Genomic DNA, 23,642 nt, shown 5'->3' with positions numbered 1-23,642 from the left:
TGCCCTGCCCCACTGTTTGCTACAATATTAATAGCATAGGCTGCCCGACATACGTTGAACAAAGAGACACAGTAATATGAGGGAAAGTATTTTAGAATAATATCAGTATGTGTTGATTTAGAGGTGTCTTCTGGGCTCAGAGTTGGGAGATAACCAGTCCCTGTCTCAGAGTTGGGAGATAACCAGTCCCAGTCTCAGAGTTGGGAGATAACCATTCCCAGTCTCAGAGTTGGGAGATAACCAGTCCTAGTTTAAATCACTATGAGAACTATTTCACTATTTATCCAGAGCAGCAAGGGAACCTAGAGACTCAACCTTTGTAGAATCACAATAACTTTTATTCACCAAGCACATTTGCACGTAGGATCTTAATTTGAGTCAGTTTACTACAGCAGGAAAATATTCCTGCAGCAACAGGAAATGTGAATCATTATGTGAATTATAATTAATGGACATTATTGGAGGGGTTGATACATTTTTCATGAGGAAAACTCAAGTCTGACATTTCTAAGTGAAAATTACAAACTTCAGAAGCCTTTTTAAACCTCAAATACACATTTATATGTTATAAACATATATTATAAGTTTATATGGTACTGCTAGTGATAGACAACATTTAGAGAGAGAATACAGGCAGAAGAGTTTACTCAAAGTTTCCGTACAACATTATACACAACTAGGTAGAGTGAGCATATAGCTACAGTTGAAGTCGGAAGTTTACATACACCTTAGCCAAATACATTAAAACTCAGTTTTTCACAGTTCCTGACACCGAATCCTAGTAGAAATTCCCTGTCTTAGGTCAGTTAGGATCACCACTTTATTTTAAGAATGGGAAATGTCAGAATAATAGTAGAGAGAATGATTTATTTCAGCTTTTATTTCTTTCATCACATTCCCAGTGGGTCAGAAGTTTACATACACTCAAATAGTATTTGGTAGCATTGCCTTTAAATTGTTTAACTTGGGTCAAACGTTTTGGGTAGCCTTCCACAAGCTTCCCACAATAAGTTGGGTGAAATTTGGCCCATTCCTCCTGACAGAGCTGGTGTAACAAGAGTCAAGTTTGTAGACCTGCTAGCAAACGTTTTTTCAGCTCTTCCCACAAATGTTCTATAGGATTGAGGTCAGGGCTTTGTGATGGCCACTCCAATACCTTGACTTTGTTGTCCTTAAGCCACTTTGACACAACTTTGGAAGTATGCTTGGGGTCATTGTCCATTTGGAAGACACATTTGCGACAAAGCTTTAAGTTCCTGACTGATGTCTTGAGATGTTGCTTCAATATATCCACATAATTTTCTTTCCTCATGATGCCATCTATTTTGTGAAGTGCACCAGCCCTTCCTGCAGCAAAGCACCCCCACAACATGATGCTGCCACCCCTGTGCTTCACGGTTGGGATGGGGTTCTTCGGCTTGCAAGGCTCCCCCTTTTTCCTCCAAACATAATGATGGTCATTATGGCCAAACAGTTCTATTTTTGTTTCATCATTTCTCCAAAAAGTCCGATCTTTGTCTCCATGTGAAGTTGCAAACCGTAGTCTGGCTTTTTTATGGCGGTTTTGGAGCAGAGGCTTATTCCTTGCTGAGCGGCCATTCAGGTTATGTCGATTTAGGACTCGTTTTACTGTGGATATAGATACGTTTGTACCTGTTTCCTCCAGCATCTTCACAAGGTCCTTTGCTGTTGTTCTGGGATTGATTTGCACTTTTCGCACCAAAGTATGTTCATCTCTAGGAGAAAAAAGGCCTTTCCTTCCTGAGAGGTATGACGGCTGCGTGGTCCTATGGTGTTTATACTTGTGTACTATTGTTTGTACAGATGAACATGGTACCTTCAGGCGTTTGGAAATTGTTCCCAAGGATGAACCAGACTTGTGGAGCTCTACAATTTTTTTTCTGAGGTCTTGGCTGATTTCTTTTGATTTTCCCATGATGTCAAGCAAAGAGGCACTGAGTTTGAAGGTAGGCCTTGAAATACATCCACAGGTACACCTCCTATTGACTCAAATGATGTCAATTAGCCTATCTGAAGATTCTAAAGCTATGACATCATTTTCTGGAACGTTCCAAGATGTTTAAAGTCACAGTCAACTTAGTGTATGTGAACTTCTGACCCACTGGAATTGTGATACAGTGAATTATAAGTGAAATAATCTGTCTGTAAACAATTGTTGGAAAAATGACTTGTGTCATGCACAAAGTAGATGTCCTGACCGACTTGCCAAAACTATAGTTTGCTCACAAGAAATTTGTGGAGTGGTTGAAAAACGAGTTTTAATGACTCCAACCTAAGTGTATGTAAACTTCCGACATCAACTATATAAGAGAATGAACAGTGGATATACATATATATAGTACAGTGGCTATACAGTTGACATACAGTACAGTGGATATACAGTTGATATACAGTACAGTGGCTATACAGTTGACATACAGTACAGTGGATATACAGTTGATATACAGTACAGTGGATATACAGTTGATATACAGTACAGTGGATATACAGTACAGTGGCTATACAGTTGATATACAGTAGAGTGGATATACAGTACAGTGGCTATACAGTTGATATACAGTACAGTGGATATACAGTTGATATACACTACAGTGGCTATACAGTTGATATACAGTACAGTGACTACACAGTGGATATACAGTTGATTTACAGTACAGTTGATATACAGTACAGTGGATATACAGTTTCATGTCCCAAGATGGCATAGCAGTCAGACGTCCTTTGTCCTCGTCTTGTCGTGTCCCGTATATATATATATATTTACATCTTTCTTCGCATATATTTTATATATTTTATATTCCAAAAACTCAACTTCAAAACTCTCCTGCAACCCGCCTCACCAATTATTTTAAAAAAGTATTATTGACCTCTAATCTGAAATTCACAATAGAAGCTAACCAGAAGCTAACCAGAAGCTAACCAGAAGCTAACCAGAAGCTAGCCAGAAGCTAGCCAGAAGCTGACCAGAACCTAGCCAGAAGCTAGCCAGTTTACTGGCTAACGTTAGTATTCAGCTAACCACGGTTTGTGGTCATCAGCTATTCCTTTAGCTCGAAAATCTATCGCCAGTTTTGTACAATGCGACTCAGACCAGAACATACCGGACCTATTTTTCTCCATGTCCCCGGATTTCAACCGCAAGCTCTGGACATTTACACCTGGATCTCGCAGCTAGCTAGCTGCTATCCGTGTGACTATTGGCTTACATCGATCCCCGAGCAAACATTAATTATTACGGAGCTAGCCAGCTGAAGAGTTCCATCAGCCACTCCTGGCCTACAATCACCTATCCGGACCCGTTTTACTGCCAATGCGGAACCCCACCGGGCCTTCACGACTGGACTACCGACGTTATCTGCCCGAGGGAGTTATCCAACTGGCCCCTCCGTCGCGACGTTACCTGAATGCCCATCTGTGGCCCGCTAATCGTTAGCTGCCTTATCGGCCGCTATCTGAATAAGTCTATCGGACAATTTTTCTTGGGTCACTATAACTATATCTATTTTGCCAATTGGATTGATCCCCTTTACCACACGGAACCCCACTAAAGTACCGTCGGAAACGCACGAGGTGGCTAAAATCAGACTTCCATCCTATGCTAGCTAGCTACCGATGGCCCGGCTAGCTGTCTGAATCGCCGTGACCCCAACCAACCTCACTACTCACTGGACCCTTATGATCACTCGACTAAGCATGCCTCTCCTTAATGTCAATATGCCTTGTCCATTGCTGTTCTGTTTAGTGTTTATTGGCTTATTTCACTGTAGAGCCTCTAGCTCTGCTCATTATACCTTATCCAACCTTTCAGTTCCACCACTCACACATGCAATGACATCACCTGGTTTCAATGATGTTTCTAGAGACAATATCTCTCTCATCATCACTCAATTCCTAGGTTTACCTCCACTGTATTCACATTCTACCATACCTTTGTCTGTACATTATACCTTGAAGATATTTTATCGCCCCCAGAAACCTCCTTTTACTCTCTGTTCCGGACGTTCTAGACGACTAATTCTCATAGCTTTTAGCCGTACCCTTATCCTACTCCTCCTCGGTTCCTCTGGTGATGTAGAGGTGAATCCAGGCCCTGCAGTGCCTAGCTCCACTCCTAATCCCCAGGCGCTCTCTTTTGATGACTTCTGTAACCGTAATAGCCTTGGTTTCATGCATGTTAACATTAGAAGCCTCCTCCCTAAGTTTGTTTTGTTCACTGCTTTAGCACACTCTGCCAACCCAGATGCTCTAGCCGTGTCTGAATCCTGGCTTAGGAAGACCACCAAAACTTCTGAAATCTCCATTCCTAACTACAACATTTTCAGACAAGATAGAACGGCCAAAGGGGGCGGTGTTGCAATCTACTGTAGAGATAGCCTGCAGAGTTCTGTCCTACTATCCAGGTCTGTACCCAAGCAATTTGAAATTCTACTATTAAAAATCCACCTCTCTAAAAACAAGTCTCTCACTGTTGCCGCCTGCTATAGACCACCCTCTGCCCCAGCTGTGCTCTGGACACCATATGTGAACTGATTGCCCCCCATCTATCTCAGAGCTCGTGCTGCTAGGCGACCTAAACTGGAACATGCTTAACACCCCAGCCATCCTACAATCTAAGCTTGATGCCCTCAATCTCACACAAATTATCAATGAACCTACCAGGTACCACCCCAAAGCCGTAAACACGGGCACCCTCATAGATATCATCCTAACCAACTTGCCCTCTAAATACACCTCTGCTGTTTTCAACTAAGATCTCAGCGATCACTGCCTCATTGTCTGCATCCGTAATGGGTCAGCGGTCAAACGACCTCCACTCATCACTGTCAAACGCTCCCTGAAACACTTCAGCAAGCAGGCCTTTCTAATCAACCTGGCCGGGGTATCCTGGAAGGACATTGATCTCATCCCGTCAGTAGAGGATGCCTGGTTATTTTATTTTTAAATGCCTTCCTCACCATCTTAAATAAGCATGCCCCATTAAAAAAATGTAGAACCAGGAACAGATATAGCCCTTGGTTCTCTCCAGACCTGACTGCCCTTAACCAACCAATATACACAGGCAGTTAGAAAAGCCAAGGCTAACTTTTTCAAGCAGAAATTTGCTTCCTGCAACACAAACTCATAAAAGTTCTGGGACACTGTAAAGTCCATGGAGAATAAGGAGAACACCTTGGAGAACACCTCCTCCCAGCTGCCCACTGCACTGAGGACAGGAAACACTGTCACCACCGATAAATCCACTATAATTGAGAATTTCAATAAGCATTTTTCTACGGCTGGCCATGCTTTCCACCTGGCTACCCCTACCCCGGTCAACAGCACTACACCCCCCACAGCAACTCGCCCAAGCCTTCCCCATTTCTCCGTCTCCCAAATCCAGTCAGCTGTTGTTCTGAAAGAGCTGCAAAATCTGGACCCCTACAAATCAGCCGGGCTAGACAATCTGGACACTTTCTTTCTAAAATGATCTGCCGAAATTGTTGCAACCCCTATTACTAGCCTGTTCAACCTCTCTTTTGTGTCGTCTGAGATTCCCTAAAGATTGGAAAGCAGCTGCAGTCATCCCCCTCTTCAAAGGGGGGGACACTCTTGACCCAATCTGCTACAGACCTATATCTATCCTACCCTACCTTTCTAAGGTCTTCGAAAGCCAAGTCAATAAACAGATTACCGACCATTTCGAATCCCACCATACCTTCTCCGCTATGCAATCTGGTTTCAGAGCTGGTCATGGGCGCACCTCAGCCACGCTCAAGGTCCTAAACGATATCCTAACTGCCATCGATAAGAAGCAATACTGTGCAGCCGTATTCATTGACCTGGCCAAGGCTTTCGACTCTGTCAATCACCACATCCTCATCAGCAGACTCGATAGCCTTGGTTTCTCAAATGATTGCCTCGCCTGGTTCACCAACTACTTCTCTGATAGAGTTCAGTGTGTCAAATCGGAGGGCCTGTTGTCCGGGCCTCTGGCAGTCTCTATGGGGGTGCCACAGGGTTCAATTCTTGGACCGACTCTCTTCTCTGTATATATCAATGATGTCGCTCTTGCTGCTGGTGAGTCTCTGATCCACCTCTACCTCGACTTCGGCGATGTCATTTACAAAATAGCCTCCAATACCCTACTCAATAAATTGGATGCAGTCTATCACAGTGCCATCTGTTTTGTCACCAAAGCCCCATATACTACCCACCACTGCGACCTGTACGCTCTCGTTGGCTGGCCCTCGCTTCATACTCATCGCCAAACCCACTGGCTCCAGGTCATCTACAAGACCCTGCTAGGTAAAGTCACCCCTTATCTCAGCTCGCTAGTCACCATAGCAGCACTCACCTGTAACACGCGCTCCAGCAGGTATATCTCTCTGGTCACCCCCAAAACCAATTCTTCCTTTGGCCTCTCCTTCCAGTTCTCTGCTGCCAATGACTGGAACGAACTACAAAAATCTCTGAAACTGGAAACACTTTTCTCCCTCACTATCTTTAAGCACCAGCTGTCAGAGCAGCTCACAGATTACTGCACCTGTACATAGCCCATCTATAATTTAGCCCACACAACTACCTCTCCCCCTACTGTATTTATTTATTTATTTTGCTCCTTTGCACCCCATTATTTCTATCTTTACTTTGCACATTCTTCCACTGCAAATCTATCATTCCAGTGTTTTACTTGCTATATTGTATTTACCTCGCCACCATGGCCTTTTTTGCCTTTACCTCCCTTATCTCACGTCATTTGCTCACATTGTATATAGACTTATTTTTCTACTGTATTATTGACTGTATGTTTGTTTTCCTCCATGTGTAACTCTGTGTTGTTGTATGTGTCGAACTGCTTTGCTTTATCTTGGCCAGGTCGCAGTTGTAAATGAGAACTTGTTCTCAACTTGCCTACCTGGTTAAATAAAGGTGAAATAAATACATAAATACAAATATACAGTACAGTGGACATACAGTTGATATATACAGTAGTTGCCCACATTTACAGTATCAGTATAAATATATCTATGAGAGATTAACAGAGAGTTAATGCATTATAGTTCAGTTACTTAGTGTACAGTTCAGTGATGGCTTGATGTGGTGTGCAGCGTAAAGTGCATAGTCCTTTAGTCTCTATGGACCAGTTGGAGAGGGCCACAGCATAGTCCTTTAGTCTCTATGGACCAGTTGGAGAGGGCCACAGCATGGGGAAAGAAACTGCTCAGATAAGGGGTCTATAACATCCCAGAGGTTTACAGCAGCTAACAGTTGCAACGTTATTGATAATAACTCAAACTGCCTTATTCAGATAAAGACATCATCTCTATACAGATGTAGGATCTAAATTTGACCACCATGTTGCAGGAAAACAAAAACGTGAGGTGCGTTTGAGTGTTTTTTAGCTTTATAAAATGTTTCTAAAGATGATAAATTCCACTTTTCCATTTTAAAATGTTTAATTATAATCCACATAATTATTAAAAGGTCCTGTTGCTGCAGGATTATTTTCCTGATGTAGCAAACTGGCTCAAATTAAGATCCAACATCTGTAGCAACATCGCTCTCTCTAATGTATATATGGCTATATCAGGATTCACTTTTGACCATTTTACATCTTTTATTTACTGTTGTTTACCTTGGTTGAATGAGTTGCCTGTGAAAGCTACTTCATCTACAAGAAAACAGGCAGCTGCAACAGTGACTGTCAGAAGTGATGTGATTTCCTCATATGAATGTGAAAGGAAGTGTGTAGCACATGTCTCGGTAACATTAGATGACGGATAGATGCGTTGGTATGTAGGAAATACAGGCAGACTCTCGTACTGTAGGTCTAGGCTACCTACAAACTATTATAAGGTTAGGTCGACGTCAGGCATTCAATAGTCAGAGTAGGTTTGAGCTATGATCACTCTTGTTGACAAACCTGATGGTCTCTGTTGGAAATGTTGCAGAAAATATCAGGCCTCGGCCTAGGTCTGTCCTGCTACTGGTAGGACTAGGTCTGTCCTGCTACTGGTAGGACTAGGCCTGTCCTGCTACTGGTAGGACTAGGTCTGTCCTGCTACTGGTAGGCCTAGGTCTGTCCTGCTACTGGTAGGACTAGGTCTGTCCTGCTACTGGTAGGACTAGGTCTGTCCTGCTACTGATAGGACTAGGTCTGTCCTGCTACTGGTAGGACTAGGTCTGTCCTGCTACTGGTAGGACTATAACATTATGTGAACTGACCTGAACAGGTTTAGACTGGTCATCTATGATATGTAGGTTATATACAGTACGTTCTCTGTCCTGCTACTGGTAGGCCTATAACGTTATGTGTACTGACCTGAACAGGTTTAGGCTGGTCATCTATGATATGTAGGTTATATACAGTACATTCTCTGTCCTGCTACTGGTAGGACTATAACATTATGTGAACTGATCTGAACAGGTTTAGGCTGGTCATCTATGATATGTAGGCTATAGCTCAGGTATAGACCTTGATCTGCATATCACTAACAAACTGCTATTATACATTATAACCTAGTCTACTTTACATAATATAACATCTACATATCACTAACAACCCACTATTATACATTATAACCTAGTCCACTTTACATAATATAACATCTATATATCACTAACAACCCAGTACTATACATTATAACCTAGTCTACTTTACATAATATAACATCTACATATCACTAACAACCCACTACTATACATTATAACCTAGTCTACTTTACATAATATAACATCTACATATCACTAACAACCCACTACTATACATTATAACCTAGTCTACTTTACATAATATAACATCTACATATCACTAACAAACCACTACTATACATTATAACCTAGCCTACTTTACATAATATAACATCTACATATCACTAACAACCCTCTACTATACATTATAACCTAGTCTACTTTACATAATATAACATCTACATATCACTAACAAACCACTACTATACATTATAACCTAGTGTACTTTACATAATATAACATCTACATATCACTAACAACCCACTACTATACATTATAACCTAGTCTACTTTACATAATATAACATCTCTTACTTGTTGCAAAAAACCTTTCTGAATGGATCAATGATTTCCACCTCAGATCAATCACTCCAGTTTTATCCATTCTGTCTATATTCTCAGATACATTTAGAAAATAACAGATTGAAAGACAATAAATAGCCTACTTTTAATTAATACAAATAAGTGTGAGACATGGCCTTGTGTTGCTGTACTGTCTATAACTACCTTAACAAACAGTGACTTATCATTATTATTATTATTATTATTATTATTATTGTTGCTGTACTGTCTATAACTACCTTAACAAACAGTGACTTATTAATATTATAATTTTTATTATTATTATTATTGTTGCTGTACTGTCTAGAACTACCTTAACAAACAGTGACTTATTATTATTATTATTGTTGCTGTACTGTCTATAACTACCTTAACAAACAGTGACTTATTATTATTATTATTATTGTTGCTGTACTGTCTATAACTACTTTAACAAACAGTGACTTATTATTATTATTATTATTATTATTATTATTATTGTTGTTGCTGTACTGTCTAGAACTACCTTAACAAACAGTGACTTATTATTATTATTATTATTATTATTATTGTTGTTGCTGTACTGTTTATAACTACCTTAACAAACAGTGACTTATTATTATTATTATTATTATTATTATTATTATTATTGTTGTTGCTGTACTGTCTATAACTACCTTAACAAACAGTGACTTATTATTATTATTATTATTATTATTATTATTATTATTATTGTTGTTGCTGTACTGTCTATAACTACCTTAACAAACAGTGACTTATTATTATTATTATTATTATTATTGTTGCTGTACTGTCTATAACTACCTTAACAAACAGTGACTTATTATTATTATTATTATTATTGTTGCTGTACTGTCTATAACTACCTTAACAAACAGTGACTTATTATTATTATTGTTATTATTATTGTTGCTGTACTGTCTATAACTACCTTAACAAATAGTGACTTATTATTATTATTATTGTTGCTGTACTGTCTAGAACTACCTTAACAAATAGTGACTTATTATTATTATTCATATTTTGACAGTTACCATGGAGATATCATTTCACAACTACATGTTCATGTGATTGCATTAAATCACCTGACTGTTTCGATATGTCTGTTAGTAAATGTTTCATAAGAGATCATTAATAAATGATAACAATTGACATTAAAGAATTACTGTGTTAACCACAACCAACATGTTGGATCTCTGTTTAGGGGTCAGTGCTCTAAAATGAGTCTCTCTGGGGAGAGAGAGGAGGGGGGCCCTGCCTCTAAAATGAGTCTCTCTGGGGAGAGAGAGGAGGGGGGCCCTGCCTCTAAAATGAGTCTCTCTGGGGAACATGACACCAAAGCTAAGAGGTGAGATGACAATTTTTGAAATAATTATTAAGAGTTTATTTCCAAAATGCATCACATTTGTTTTTTCATCAGAAATGGTTGCTTATGGGTACCTTCAATATTACTGTTCTCAGATTATCAGTTAATATATTTTAGATGGGTATATCATTATTAAATTATTATTACTATTATTACTGTCCTCTTTTTCAAGATGTGGACGATTTAAACAGCCACAATACATTTTTGAAATGAGATAATTAATTTTTTATGACATCTTGTTTCTAAATGGCTGCTGGGTAATTTGATATGCATCGAAATCTTCGTTTGTTGGCATCGGATTGAGTGAATGCTGCGCAGGTTCACTGAGTTGCGAACCAAATGGATGGGTCTAGCTCATTGATTTGTAGATCTGACGCAGTTGCTACCTCAGATTATGAGCCAAGCAGGTGTTGCGAATTAGTTATGTAGTTCCCACAGAAGGCCACAGGGAGGAGCAAGAGAGCTATAAACACAAACTGTTTTTTGCCTTTTACATTACATTTAAAAACCCTGAACCTAACAATCAATCAAATGTATTTATAAAGCCCTTTTTACATCAGCAGATGTCACAAAGTGCTTTACAGAAACTCTAACCCTACGTATAACCTATTTTAGCCTTAACCCCTAGTCCTAGGTATAACCTATTTTAACCCTTATTAACCCTAATTCTAGGGTAGGGTAGCCTTGAACACTTTTAGAAACTGTTTTAGCAATAATATTATGTTAGTAAATAGATTTATAGTACCAAACAGCAATTTGATTATTTTGTTAATCAAAACCTGTCTGCATTTTGCTTTTATTGTTTTGTTATTATTTTATTATATTTATTATTGCAAGGCAGAACAATTGATAAATAAGACACATTAGTTTAAAACCTCTACCGCTTCTCTCTCCTGGATCCGGGACCCCCCCCCATCAAAAAAGTTGACTAGCATAGCCTAGCCTAACGCGACAGGGATATCATATAATATAATTTTCATAAAATCACAAGTCCAATACAGCAAATGAAAGATAAACATCTTGTGAATCCAGCCATCATTTCCGATTTTTAAAATGTTTAACAGCGAAAACACAATATGTATTTCTATTAGCTAACCACAATAGCAAAAGACTCAACCGCATATTTCCACCATTTTTCTACCGCATAGGTAGCAATCACAAAACCGACCAAATAGAGATATAATTAGTCACTAACCAAGAAACAACTTCATCAGATGACAGTCTTATAACATGTTATACAATAAATTTATGTTTTGTTCGAAAATTTGCATATTTGAGGTATAAATCATAGTTTTACATTGCAGCTACCATCAAAAATATCACCAAAGCAGCCAGAATAATTACAGAGAGCAACGTGAAATACCTAAATACTCATCATAAAACATTTATGAAAAATACATGGTGTACAGCAAATGAAAGATAAACATCTTGTGAATCCAGCCAACATTTCCGATTTTTTAAGTGTTTTACAGCGAAAACACAATATAGCATTATATTAGCTTACCACAATAGCCAAACACACAAATGCATTTATCAGCAGCAAAAGGTAGAGATCGCAAAAACCAGCAAAATATATAAAATGAATCACTAACCTTGACCAACTTCATCAGATGACAGTCTTATAACATCAGGTTATACAATAAACTTATGTTTTGTTTTGAAAATTTGCATATTTTGAGCTGCAAACCGTGGTTATACATTGTTAATATGTAGCATCGATTCACCAAATTGTCCGGAGATATTTTGGACACTCACCTAATCTGACCAAAGAACTCATCATAAACTTTACTAAAAAATATATGTTGGACAGCAAATGAAAGATACACTAGTTATTAATGCAACCGCCGTGTTAGATTTTTTAAAATAACTTTACCATAACAAACAGCTTACGTTATAGCGAAACAGCGCCCGCAAAAAGGGCGGAAAATAGGACTCAACATTTTCCACAGAAATACGAAATAACATCATAAATTGTTCTTACTTTTGCTGAGCTTCCATCAGAATCTTGTACAAGGAGTCCTAGGTCCAGAATAAATCGTTGTTTGGTTTTAGAATGTCCTTTTCTCCTGTCGAATTAGCAACCTTAGCTAGCCATGTGGCGCGAACATGCCCATCTTCTCCTGACGCAAAGAAAGGAAAATTCCAAAAGTCGCAATAAACGTAGAATAAACTGATACAACTCGTTTGAAAAAAACTACTTTATGATGTTTTTATCACATCTATCAAATAAAATCAGAGCCGGAGATATCCACCGTGTATACCGAACGCTTTTCAGAAGCCAATGTCGATGTACTTCGCGCGCCAGAGAAGACAAAGAAATTTCCAGACCTCCCACTCCAAGAGCTCTTGTTCGACCTCAGATCAAGCTAGACACTCCATTCCACCTTCCACTGCCTGTTGACATTTAGTTGAAGGCGTATGCAGTGCATGCAAATCCATAGATATTAGGCAATTGAATAGGCAGGCCCTGGAACAGAGCATCGTTTTCAGATTTTTCACTTCCTGTCTGGAAGTTTGCTGCCAAATGAGTTCTGTTTTACTCACAGATATAATTCAAACAGTTGTAGAAAATTGAGAGTGTTTTATATCCAATAGTAATAATAATATGCATATTGTACGATCTAGAATAGAGTACGAGGCCGTTTAAATTGGGCACAATCTTTTCCCAATGTGAAAACAGCGCCCCCTATTCACAATAAGTTCATTTTTCAAATGTGGTTTGAACTGGGTGACCTGGTAACCTCTATGTGAAAGTCCAGCAACTGGAATGGGATAGGTGGGGCAGGTTTGAGACTGATCTAAGGAATTATTGAGAAAAATACACTTTATTCTCAGCTCCCTCCCCAATGTCTGTACGTGAATTAATACCTTTTAATTGCTAAATATTTCCAATAGATGGAGGCATAAGACCATGAAGCATCAGTTAAAGGATACAAGCAGCAATATGATTGACATACAATAGCATGCAACCACAGACTATATGTCCCATGATTTTCTAAAATGGTCACTCATTACTTTAGTTAGCTATATATCTAATATTAGGGCTGTGTTGCTAATGGGAAAACAATAGTGACTATAGCAGGTATTGAACCGTATTATTATCACGAGTCAGAACCTCAACCTTACTATACATGCATTATAAAAAAATAATTTTAATATCTGATATTGCGAGTAAACAACCTCGGAATAGAAAAGACAAGAGTGCGTCTTCCAGCCCACCAATAAATTACATAATTCAACCCTCCAGGTTAGTAAATTTACCTCAACATGCCCCTGGAGAAGGCAGAGTGACGACACCAGCTTTTTACCGGTGCAGACTACTAGCAAGAGAAGGCAGAGCAGGTCGATGCATTTGACAGTGAATGTACCTGGAAAATAAGTTTTTCTCGACCAGAGATGACTGAATTAATGTTCAGGATTATTGATAATCTTTGTATTGATGAAGTATAATTTCAAACATGAGCATAAAAACATGTAATAATAAACATGAATCATCATTGTATTACTTCACATTAATCTGTTAAATGCTTTTTCAGTCCTTCCTCTTGCGTTAGCAGTGTGGAAAGGGATAGAAAGAGCCATACAGGAGTTTTCCTGTGAGGGGGAGTGGTGGTGTATCCAGGGAGAAAACTAAACTAATCTTCTGAAATGTCATTTGTGGTCTTATGCTGCCATCTATTGGAATTATTTAGCAACTGCAGTAGTACTGAATAATGTGTAATTCCTTACTGAAGTAGTAATTACTCAGAATTGCAAAACATAACATTTTCTAGTTCATTTTACCACTTACAACCATAAAATAACGATATATTGCTTAACAAACAATGAAACTGACATAAACCAAAACATCATACATTTAGTTAATTATATATGTGAAAACATACTTATTTAGATGAGTGACATTATCTGCCAAAGTAACAGCCCTGTAGACAAAGAAGAGCTCTCCAGTAGGTACCAAAACATACAAAAGCCATTTTCATAAAAGTGAGGTTACAAAGTTTATCAATGTTCAAAGCAGAATTACTTTCCCGTTGTTCCTCAACTGTAGTGTATGATATACCATTTTCTACCTCTGAGTCTCTACTTTTATCCAATGTAAAAAACACAATTTCAAATGTTGCTACATAAGACCGAATCGAGCCGGTCTGTCACATTTCACTGTGTAAAACCTAGCAGTACTACTGATTTCTCTGAGAGTGAGGCAGATATATATTATTACTGTGTAAAACCTAGCAGTACTACTGATTTCTCTGAGTGAGGCAGATATATATTATTACTGTGTAAAACCTAGCAGTCCTACTGATTTCTCTGAGAGTGAGGCAGATATATATTATTACTGTGTAAAACCTAGCAGTACTACTGATTTCTCTGAGAGTGAGGCAGATATATATTATTACTGTATAAAACCTAGCAGTACTACTGATTTCTCTGAGAGTGAGGCAGATATATATTATTACTGTGTAAAACCTAGCAGTACTACTGATTTCTCTGAGAGTGAGGCAGATATATATTATTACTGTGTAAAACCTAGCAGTACTACTGATTTCTCTGAGAGTGAGGCAGATATATATTATTACTGTGTAAAACCTAGCAGTACTACTGATTTCTCTGAGAGTGAGACAGATATATATTATTACTGTATAAAACCTAGCAGTATTACTGATTTCTCTTAGAGTGAGGCAGATATATATATTATTACTGTGTAAAACCTAGCAGTACTACTGATTTCTCTGAGAGTGAGGCAGATATATATTATTACTGTGTAAAACCTAGCAGTACTACTGATTTCTCTGAGAGTGAGACAGATATATATTATTACTGTATAAAACCTAGCAGTATTACTGATTTCTCTTAGAGTGAGGCAGATATATATATTATTACTGTGTAAAACCTAGCAGTACTACTGATTTCTCTGAGAGTGAGGCAGATATATATTATTACTGTGTAAAACCTAGCAGTACTACTGATTTCTCTGAGAGTGAGACAGATATATATTATTACTGTATAAAACCTAGCAGTATTACTGATTTCTCTTAGAGTGAGGCAGATATATATATTATTACTGTGTAAAACCTAGCAGTACTACTGATTTCTCTTAGAGTGATTAGGCAGATTACTGACAGATATAAATAATTTAGAAAAAAACATGATTGTTTGTCTCTCTGAAATGAAACCATCAAGTGATAGATTTTAAACAAATACATGTCTGTCATTGAACAATTTATTTATTTTATTTATTTACCTTTATTTTACTAGGCAAGTCAGTTAAGAACAAATTCTTATTTTCAATGACGGCCTAGGAACAGTGGGTTAACTGCCTGTTCAGGGGCAGAACGACAGATTTGTACCTTGTCAGCTCGGGGATTTGAACTTGCAACCTTTCGGTTACTAGTCCAACGCTCTAACCACTAGGCTACCCTGCCGCCCCAACAACCCCGTGTCATGATTAGATAGTGAAAAAACACACCAATCTCTTTCATAATTTCTTTAAACAATAAAAGCTAATTTACGAACATTTCTGAAAATGGATATATAGCGTTTTGGAATGAAACTCTTCTTATGTTTCCCCATCTGAGCTCAGAGTAGATGAGAGATGTAATGTTTGTCTCTGTTGTGTTGAAGACCAATCAAGCAGGAGAGACCAGCCTCCCCTGAACCCAGCTGTGTGTCCATGAAGAGTGACCAGTCTATGAGTCAACCTATACAGTTTAGAGAGGGAGACTTTTCTACTGAACAAAGGTAAGAAGAACTCATGGGTCATGGTCAGTGAGTTAAACAACACTGTCTCTAGTCATTTCTCCTCTCCCATTTTCCCATTTATTGTTGTTGTTTTCATAATCCATAGGCTAATCCTTTTGTCCATTTTCATAGTCCTAAAACAATATTAAACAAACACAACGTTCCCTCCCTGTGTGTGTGTGTGTGTGTGTGTGTGTGTGTGTGTGTGTGTGTGTGTGTGTGTGTGTGTGTGTGTGTGTGTGTACTCCCTGGATGAGGAGATGTAATCTCATGTTTTGTCCACAGAAACCAACAGGAGAGATCAGAGTCATATTTCATATTATTTTAATTTATGGATAGCCAGGGTCACACTCCAACACTCAGACATCATTGAAAAACAAAGCATTTGTGTTTAGTGAGTCTGCCAGATCAGAGGCAGTAGGGATGACCAGGGATGTTCTCTGTTTAGTGAGTCCTCCAGATAAGAGGCAGTAGGGATGCCCAGGGATGTTCTCTGTTTAGTGAGTCCACCAGATCAGAGGCAGTAGGGATGACCAGGGATGTTCTCTTGATAAGTGTGTGAATTGGACCATTTTCCTGTCCTGCTAAGCATTCAAAACGTAACGAGTTCTTTTGGGTGTCAGGGAAAATGTACGGAGTAAAAAGTACATAATTTTCTTTATGAAAGTTGTTAAAAATATAAATAGTATAGTAAAGGACAGATACCCCCAAAAACAGTACTTTAATGTATTTTACTGAAGTACTTTACACCACTGCATTAGAAGACGGGTTGATATGAAGGAAAGACGGGCAGATTCTGGTAGGTAGGCTACAAACTATTATAAAGTTAGGTCGTCGTCAGACATTCAACAGTCACAGTAGGTTTGAGCTACAGTATGATCACTAATCATGCCGACCAACCTGATGGTCTCTGTTGGAAATGTTGTGAAAAGAATCTGGCCCAGGCTATAAATATCTATAAATATCTTGCATTACTCATCTCATATGTATATACTGTATTCTATACTATTCTACTGTATCTTAGTCTATGCTGCTCAGACATTGTGACCAATAACATTTGACTTGATTTAGATTACACTATATTATTTGATTTGATTTGATTTAGATTAGGCTATATATACAACATGACCAAAAGTATGTAGACACCTGCTTGTCGAACGTCTCATTCCAAAATCATAGCCATTGATATGGAGTTGGTCCCCCCCCCCCTTTGCTGCTACAACAGCCTCCACTCTTCTGGGAAGGCTTTCCACTAGATGTGGGAACATTGCTGCTTGGATTTGCTTCCATTCAGCCACAAGAGCATTAGGGAGGTCGGGCACTGATTTTGGGTGATTAGGCCTGGCTCGCAGTCAGCGTTCCAATTCATCCCAAAGGTGTTGGATGGGGATGAGGTCAGGGCGCTGTACAGGCCAGTCAAGTTCTTCCACACCAATCTTAACAAGCCATTTCTGTAAGGACCTCACTTTGTGCATGGGGACATTGTCATGCTGAAACAGGAAAGGGCCTTCCCCAAACTGTTGCCACAAAGTTGGAAGCACAGAATCGTCTAGAATGTTATTTTATGCTGTAGCGTTAAGATTTCTCTTCACTAGAACTAGGGGGCCCGAACCATGAAAAACAGCCCCAGACCATTATTCCTCCTCCACCAAACTTTACAGTTGGCACTATGCATTCGGGCAGGTAGCGTTTTCCTGCCATCTGCCAAACCCAGATTAGTCCGTCGGACTGCCAGATGGTGAAGCGTGATTCATAACTCCAACGAACACATTTCCACTGCTCCGAAGTCCAATGGCAGCGAGCTTTACACCACTCAAGCCGATGCTTGGCATTGCGCATGGTGATCTTGTGTGCGGCTGCTCTGTCATGGAAACCCATTTCATGAAGCTCCCGACGAACAGTTATTTTGCTGACGTTGCAGTTTGGAACTTGGTAGTGAGTGTTGCAACCGAGGACAGACCATTTTAATGCTCTTCTGCACTCGGCGGGCCCGTTCTGTGAACTTGTGTGGCCTATTACTTCACGGTTGAGCCGTTTTTGGTCCTAGATATTTCCACTTCACAATAACAGCACTCACATTTGACCTGGGCAGCTCTAGCAGGGAATTTGATGAACTGACTTGTTAAAACGGTGGCATCCTATGACGGTGCCACGTTGAAAGTCACTGAGCTCTTCCGTACGGGTCATTCTACTGCTAATGTTTGTCTATGGAGATTGCATGGCTGTCTGTTCGCCAATAACATTATGTGAACTGATCTGAACAGGTTTAGGCTGGTCATCTATGATATGTAGGTTATATACAGTACATTCTCTGTCCTGCTACTGGTAGGACTATAACATTATGTGAACTGACCTGAACAGGTTTAGACTGGTCATCTATGATATGTAGGTTATAGCTGAGGTATAGACCTCAATCTACATATCACTAACAAACTGCTATTATACATTATAACCTAGTCTACTTTACATAATATAACATCTCCATATCACTAACAACCCACTACTATACATTATAACCTGGTCTACTTTACATAATATAACATATACATATCACTAACAACCCACTATTATACATTATAACCTAGTCTACTTTACATAATATAACATCTCCATATCACTAACAACCCACTACTATACATTATAACCTAGTCTACTTTACATAATATAACATATCACTAACAACCCACTATTATACATTATAACCTAGTCTACTTTACATAATATAACATCTACATATCACTAACAACCCACTACTATACATTATAACCTAGTCTACTTTACATAATATAACATTTACATATCACTAACAACCCACTACTATACATTATAACCTAGTCTACTTTACATAATATAACATCTACATATCACTAACAACCCTCTATTATACATTATAACCTAGTCTACTTTACATAATATAACATATACATATCACTAACAACCCACTACTATACATTATAACCTAGTCTACTTTACATAATATAACATCTACATATCTCTAACAACCCTCTACTATACATTATAACTTAGTCTACTTTACATAATATAACATCTACATATCACTAACAACCCACTACTATACATTATAACTTAGTCTACTTTACATAATATAACATCTACATATCACTAACAAACCACTACTATACATTATAACCTAGTCTACTTTACATAATATAACATCTACATATCACTAACAACCCACTACTATACATTATAACCTAGTCTACTTTACATAATATAAAATCTCTTACTTGGTGCATAAAAACTTTCTGAATGGATCAATGATTTCCCCCTCAGATCAATCATGTCCGTTTCAGCCCTTCTGTCTATATTCTCAGATACATTTAGAAAAGAACAGATTGAAAGACAATAAATAGCTGTCACGTTCCTGACCTGTTTTCTGTTAGTTTTGTATGTGTTAGTTGGTCAGGACGTGAGTGTGGGTGGGCAGTCTATGTTTTCTGTTTCTATGTTGGTTAATGGGTACCTGATATGGTTCTCAATTAGAGGCAGGTGGTTTTCATCTCCTCTGATTGAGAATCATATTAAGGGAGGTGGTTTCACATTGTTTGTTTGTGGGTGGTTGTCTCCTGTGTCAGTCTATGTTGCACCATACAGGACTGTTTCCATTTTGTACGTTCGGTTTTTATGTAGTCATTTCGCTGTTCGTGCGTTCTTTGTGTTACAGGTAAGTTCTTACGTCCAGGTCTGTCTACATCGTTTTTTGTTTTGTTAGTTATATCAAGTATAGTTCGTTTTCGTCTTTGTCTGTTTTGTTTAATAAATTATCATGTCTTATCAAAACGCTGCGCCTTGGTTCAATCCAGAGGAAAGCCGTTACAATAGCCTACTTTTAATGAATACAAATAGTGTGAGACATGGCCTTGTGTTGCTGTACTGTCTAGAACTACCTTAACAAACAGTGACTCATTATTATTATTATTGACAGTTACCATGGAGATGAAATGTCACAACTACATGTTGATGTGATGCATTAAATCACCTGGCTGTTTCGATATGTCTGTTAGTAAATGTTTTATTTCTCAAAGAGATAATGAATAAGAACAATTGACAATCAATTATTAGTTGTTACTGTGTTAACCACAACCAACATGCTGGATCTCTGTTTAGGGGTCAGTGCTCTAAAATGAGTCTCTCTGGGGAGAGAGAGGAGGGGGGCCCTGCCTCTAAAATGAGTCTCTCTGGGGGACATGACACCAAAGCTAAGAGGTAAGATGACAATTTTATGAACAATTTATTAAGTTTATTTCCAAAATAAACTAGCTATCTTAAGATGAATGCACTTACTGTAAATCTCTCTGGATAAGAGCATCTGCTAAATCAGGGGTTCTCAATCCGGGGTCTGTGGAGGTACTGCAGGGGTTCTCAATCCGGGGTCTGTGGAGGTACTGCAGGGGTTCTCAATCCGGGGTCTGTGGAGGTACTGCAGGGGTTCTCAATCCGGGGTCTGTGGAGGTACTGCAGGGGTTCTCAATCCGGGGTCTGTGGAGCAGAGAGGGCTGTCCTTGGATGTCTGACCCAACTGGCTCAGGGGCGGGTCCTTGGATTTAGTTCAAATACAACAGGGATTTGTATTTTTCTTCATTAAACAGTTCAAAATCATATTATACAAACAGTATCATACTCACTCATTCATTTTATACAACAAACAGATGTAAACCTCATATCTGAGGTTATTATATAAACAGTGGTATGGTAATGTAGTCCCACAGTCTCACATGAGTTCCCCACGTGGGGACAAACGGGCATGTTAACAGCTGGACTCCCCACCGATCTTTTATACTTTTGCAGGAATATGAAATATGTTCGTACCTCAAGTTCTGTGAGGTGGAAGAGAATTCCTTTGTCCTGAAAGTTTACCCTCTCTCTTAATACTGTTTGGCCATGAGGAGATTCTCAGGAATTTGCGACGTCTCTCTGTGATCACAGCATGGGTTGAAGGAGGAAAGGGAGAGGGGGATGGGGTTTGCAATACCCAAGCAGGCAACGCTTGACAGTGTTAACAAACCTCCAAACAAGCTTCAATGCCATACAACATTCATTCCGTGGCCTCCAACTGCTCTTAAATGCTATTAAAACTAAATGCATGCTTTTCAACCAATCGCTGCCCGCGCCCGCCTGCCCGGCATCACTACTTTGGACGGTTCTGACTTAGAATATGTGGACAACTACAAATACCTAGGTGTCTGGCTAGACTGTAAACTCTCCTTCCAGACTCATATTAAGCATCTCCATTCCAAAATTAAATCTAGAATCGGCTTCCTATTTCGCAACAAAGCCTCCTTCACTCACGCTGCCAAACATACCACCGTAAAACTGACTATCCTACCGATCCTCGACTTCGGTGATGTCATTTACAAAATAGGCTCCAACACTCTACTCAGACTGCATCCAGTTTGCTATCAGTGCCATCCGTTTTGTCACCAAATCCCCATATACCACCCACCACTGCAACCTGTATGCTCTCGTCGGCTGGCCCTCGCTACATATTCGTCGCCAGACCCACTGGCTCCAGGTCATCTATAAGTCTTTGCTAGGTAAAGCTCCGTCTTATCTCAGCTCACTGGTCACCATAACAACACCCACCTGTAGCACGCGATCCAGCAGGTATATCTCACTGGTCATCCCCAAAGCAAACACTTCCTTTGGCCGCCTTTCCTTCCAGTTCTCTGCTGCCAATGACTGGAACGAATTACAAAAATCGCTGAAGTTGGAGACTTATATCTCCCTCACTAACTTTAATATCAGCTATCTGAGCAGCTTACCGATCGCTACAGCTATACACAGCCCATCAGTAAATCACTGCAGTTTTAATTTGCTAAATTGTAATTACTTCGCTACCATGGCCTATTTATTGCCTTACCTCCTCATGCCATTTCCACACACTGTATATAGACTTTTCTATTGTGTTGACTGTACGTCTGTTTATTACATGTGTAACTCTGTGTTTGTGTCGCACTGCTTTGCTTTATCTTGGCCAGGTCGCAGTTGTAAATGAGAACTTGTTCTCAACTGGCCTACCTGATTAAATAAAATTACAAAAATACAATTTTCCAGTCTCTAATTTCATCCAATGTAAAAAACACAACTTCATATTTTGCTCCATGAGATCGAGCCGTTCGGTCACATGTGAGAGTGAGGCAGATATATAGATGCCTTGCAAAAAAAACATTTGTCTCTGAAATGAAACCATCAAGTGATAGATTTGAAACAAATACATGTCTGTTATTGAACATGCCATGCCATGATTAGATCGTGAACAAACACACCAATCTCTTTTATATTTTCTTAAACAATAACATTTCATTTACCAACATTTCTGAAAATGGATATATAGCGTTTTGGAATGAAACTCTTCTTCTGTTTCCCCATCTGAGCTCAGAGTAGATGAGAGATGTAATGTTTATCTCTGTTGTGTTGAAGACCAATCAAGCAGGAGAGACCAGCCTCCCCTGTACCCAGCTGTGTGTCCATGAAGAGTGACAAGTCTATGGATCAACCTATATCCTTTAGAGAGGGAGACTTTTCTACTGAACAAAGGTAAGAAGAACTCATGGGTCATGGTCAGTGAGTTAAACAACACTGTCTCCAGTCATTTCTCCTCTCCCATTTTTCCATTTATTTTTGTTGTTTTCATAATCCATAGGCTAATCATTTTGTCCATTTTCATAGTCCTAAAACAATATTAAACAAACACAACATCCCCTCCCTGTGTGTGTGTGTGTATGTGTGTGTGTGTGTGTACTCCCTGGAGGAGATGTAATCTCATGTTTTGTCCACAGAAACCAACAGGAGAGATCAGAGTCAGAGATTCTCAGTGGTCAGTCTTCCCAGAGTCATCAAACAGACCTGGCCTCCATATTCAGTGTATGTGGTCCTGTTATGTACATTTGTTTTTGTTTACCTCAAGTAAAGTTGATCTGTCAATCATTCATTAATGTGTTAATGAGAAAGCATTTAGTCTCTTGCTTAACTTATTTACTTGATTTATTTCAGTTGCTTGAAGAGAAAATTATGACATTTGTGAAGAACGAGCTGAAGATGTTCAAGAGGATTCTTAGTCCAGAACTCCCAGAAGGCTTTGAGAGTCAGAAGCAGGATAAGGAAGTGGTGGATGCTGAAGATGAGAAGCAGGAGAGCAGTGCCAGAGAGGGGGCTCTGAAGATCACACTGCACGTCCTGAGGAAAATGAACCAGACGGAGCTTGCTGACACACTGGAGAAATGTAAGATCTGTCTGCCTCATGTTGAATGCTGTTTTATAACATTTAAAAGCTGTAGCTAAAGTACAGCTAAAGTAGCTGTGTAACTCAATGATATTGTAGCAGCCTTAACACAACACCTAGTGACCTCATCAAGTAGCAGCAGGGATGTGTTGTGGTGATTCATTTAGAGAGAGAGACAACATTAATAATACCATCAATAATA

At 39.0% G+C, this 23,642-nt stretch overlaps 1 protein-coding gene across 3 annotated transcripts; it reads left to right on the top strand.

The window, feature by feature from the left end:
• Positions 1-10,139: 10,139 nt before the first annotated feature.
• On the top strand, positions 10,140-23,625 carry LOC139560771 (uncharacterized). 3 transcript variants are annotated; one of them, XM_071377938.1, is made up of 4 exons: positions 10,140-10,440; positions 22,639-22,755; positions 22,998-23,082; positions 23,212-23,625. In XM_071377938.1, the coding sequence occupies exons 1-4, from the start codon at positions 10,313-10,315 to the stop codon at positions 23,497-23,499; spliced, it is 618 nt and encodes a 205-aa protein (XP_071234039.1). In that variant the 5' UTR covers positions 10,140-10,312; the 3' UTR covers positions 23,500-23,625. The 3 variants fall into 3 exon arrangements, with proteins under 3 accessions (XP_071234039.1, XP_071234832.1, XP_071235510.1); XM_071378731.1 differs by lacking the exon at positions 22,639-22,755 and adding an exon at positions 16,081-16,197; XM_071379409.1 differs by lacking the exon at positions 10,140-10,440 and adding an exon at positions 20,254-20,424.
• The last annotated feature ends 17 nt before the right edge of the window (positions 23,626-23,642 follow it).

The sequence above is a fragment of the Salvelinus alpinus genome, chromosome 1 (genome assembly GCF_045679555.1).
Source record: "Salvelinus alpinus chromosome 1, SLU_Salpinus.1, whole genome shotgun sequence".
NCBI classification, from domain to species: domain Eukaryota; kingdom Metazoa; phylum Chordata; class Actinopteri; order Salmoniformes; family Salmonidae; genus Salvelinus; species Salvelinus alpinus.
The sequence above is the reverse complement of the archived record's forward strand: the minus strand, read 5'-3'. Positions and strand labels throughout refer to the sequence as shown.

What these genes read in the sequence shown, in the direction of transcription:
- LOC139560771 (XM_071377938.1), top strand. Translation starts at nt 10,313, where the DNA reads ATGAGTCTCTCTGGGGAGAGAGAGGAGGGGGGCCCTGCCTCTAAAATG. An exon ending in CATGACACCAAAGCTAAGAG is followed by an intron (nt 10,441 to 22,638) that starts GTGAGATGACAA and finishes GTTGTGTTGAAG; the next exon opens with ACCAATCAAGCAGGAGAGAC. An exon ending in GACTTTTCTACTGAACAAAG is followed by an intron (nt 22,756 to 22,997) that starts GTAAGAAGAACT and finishes TTTTGTCCACAG; the next exon opens with AAACCAACAGGAGAGATCAG.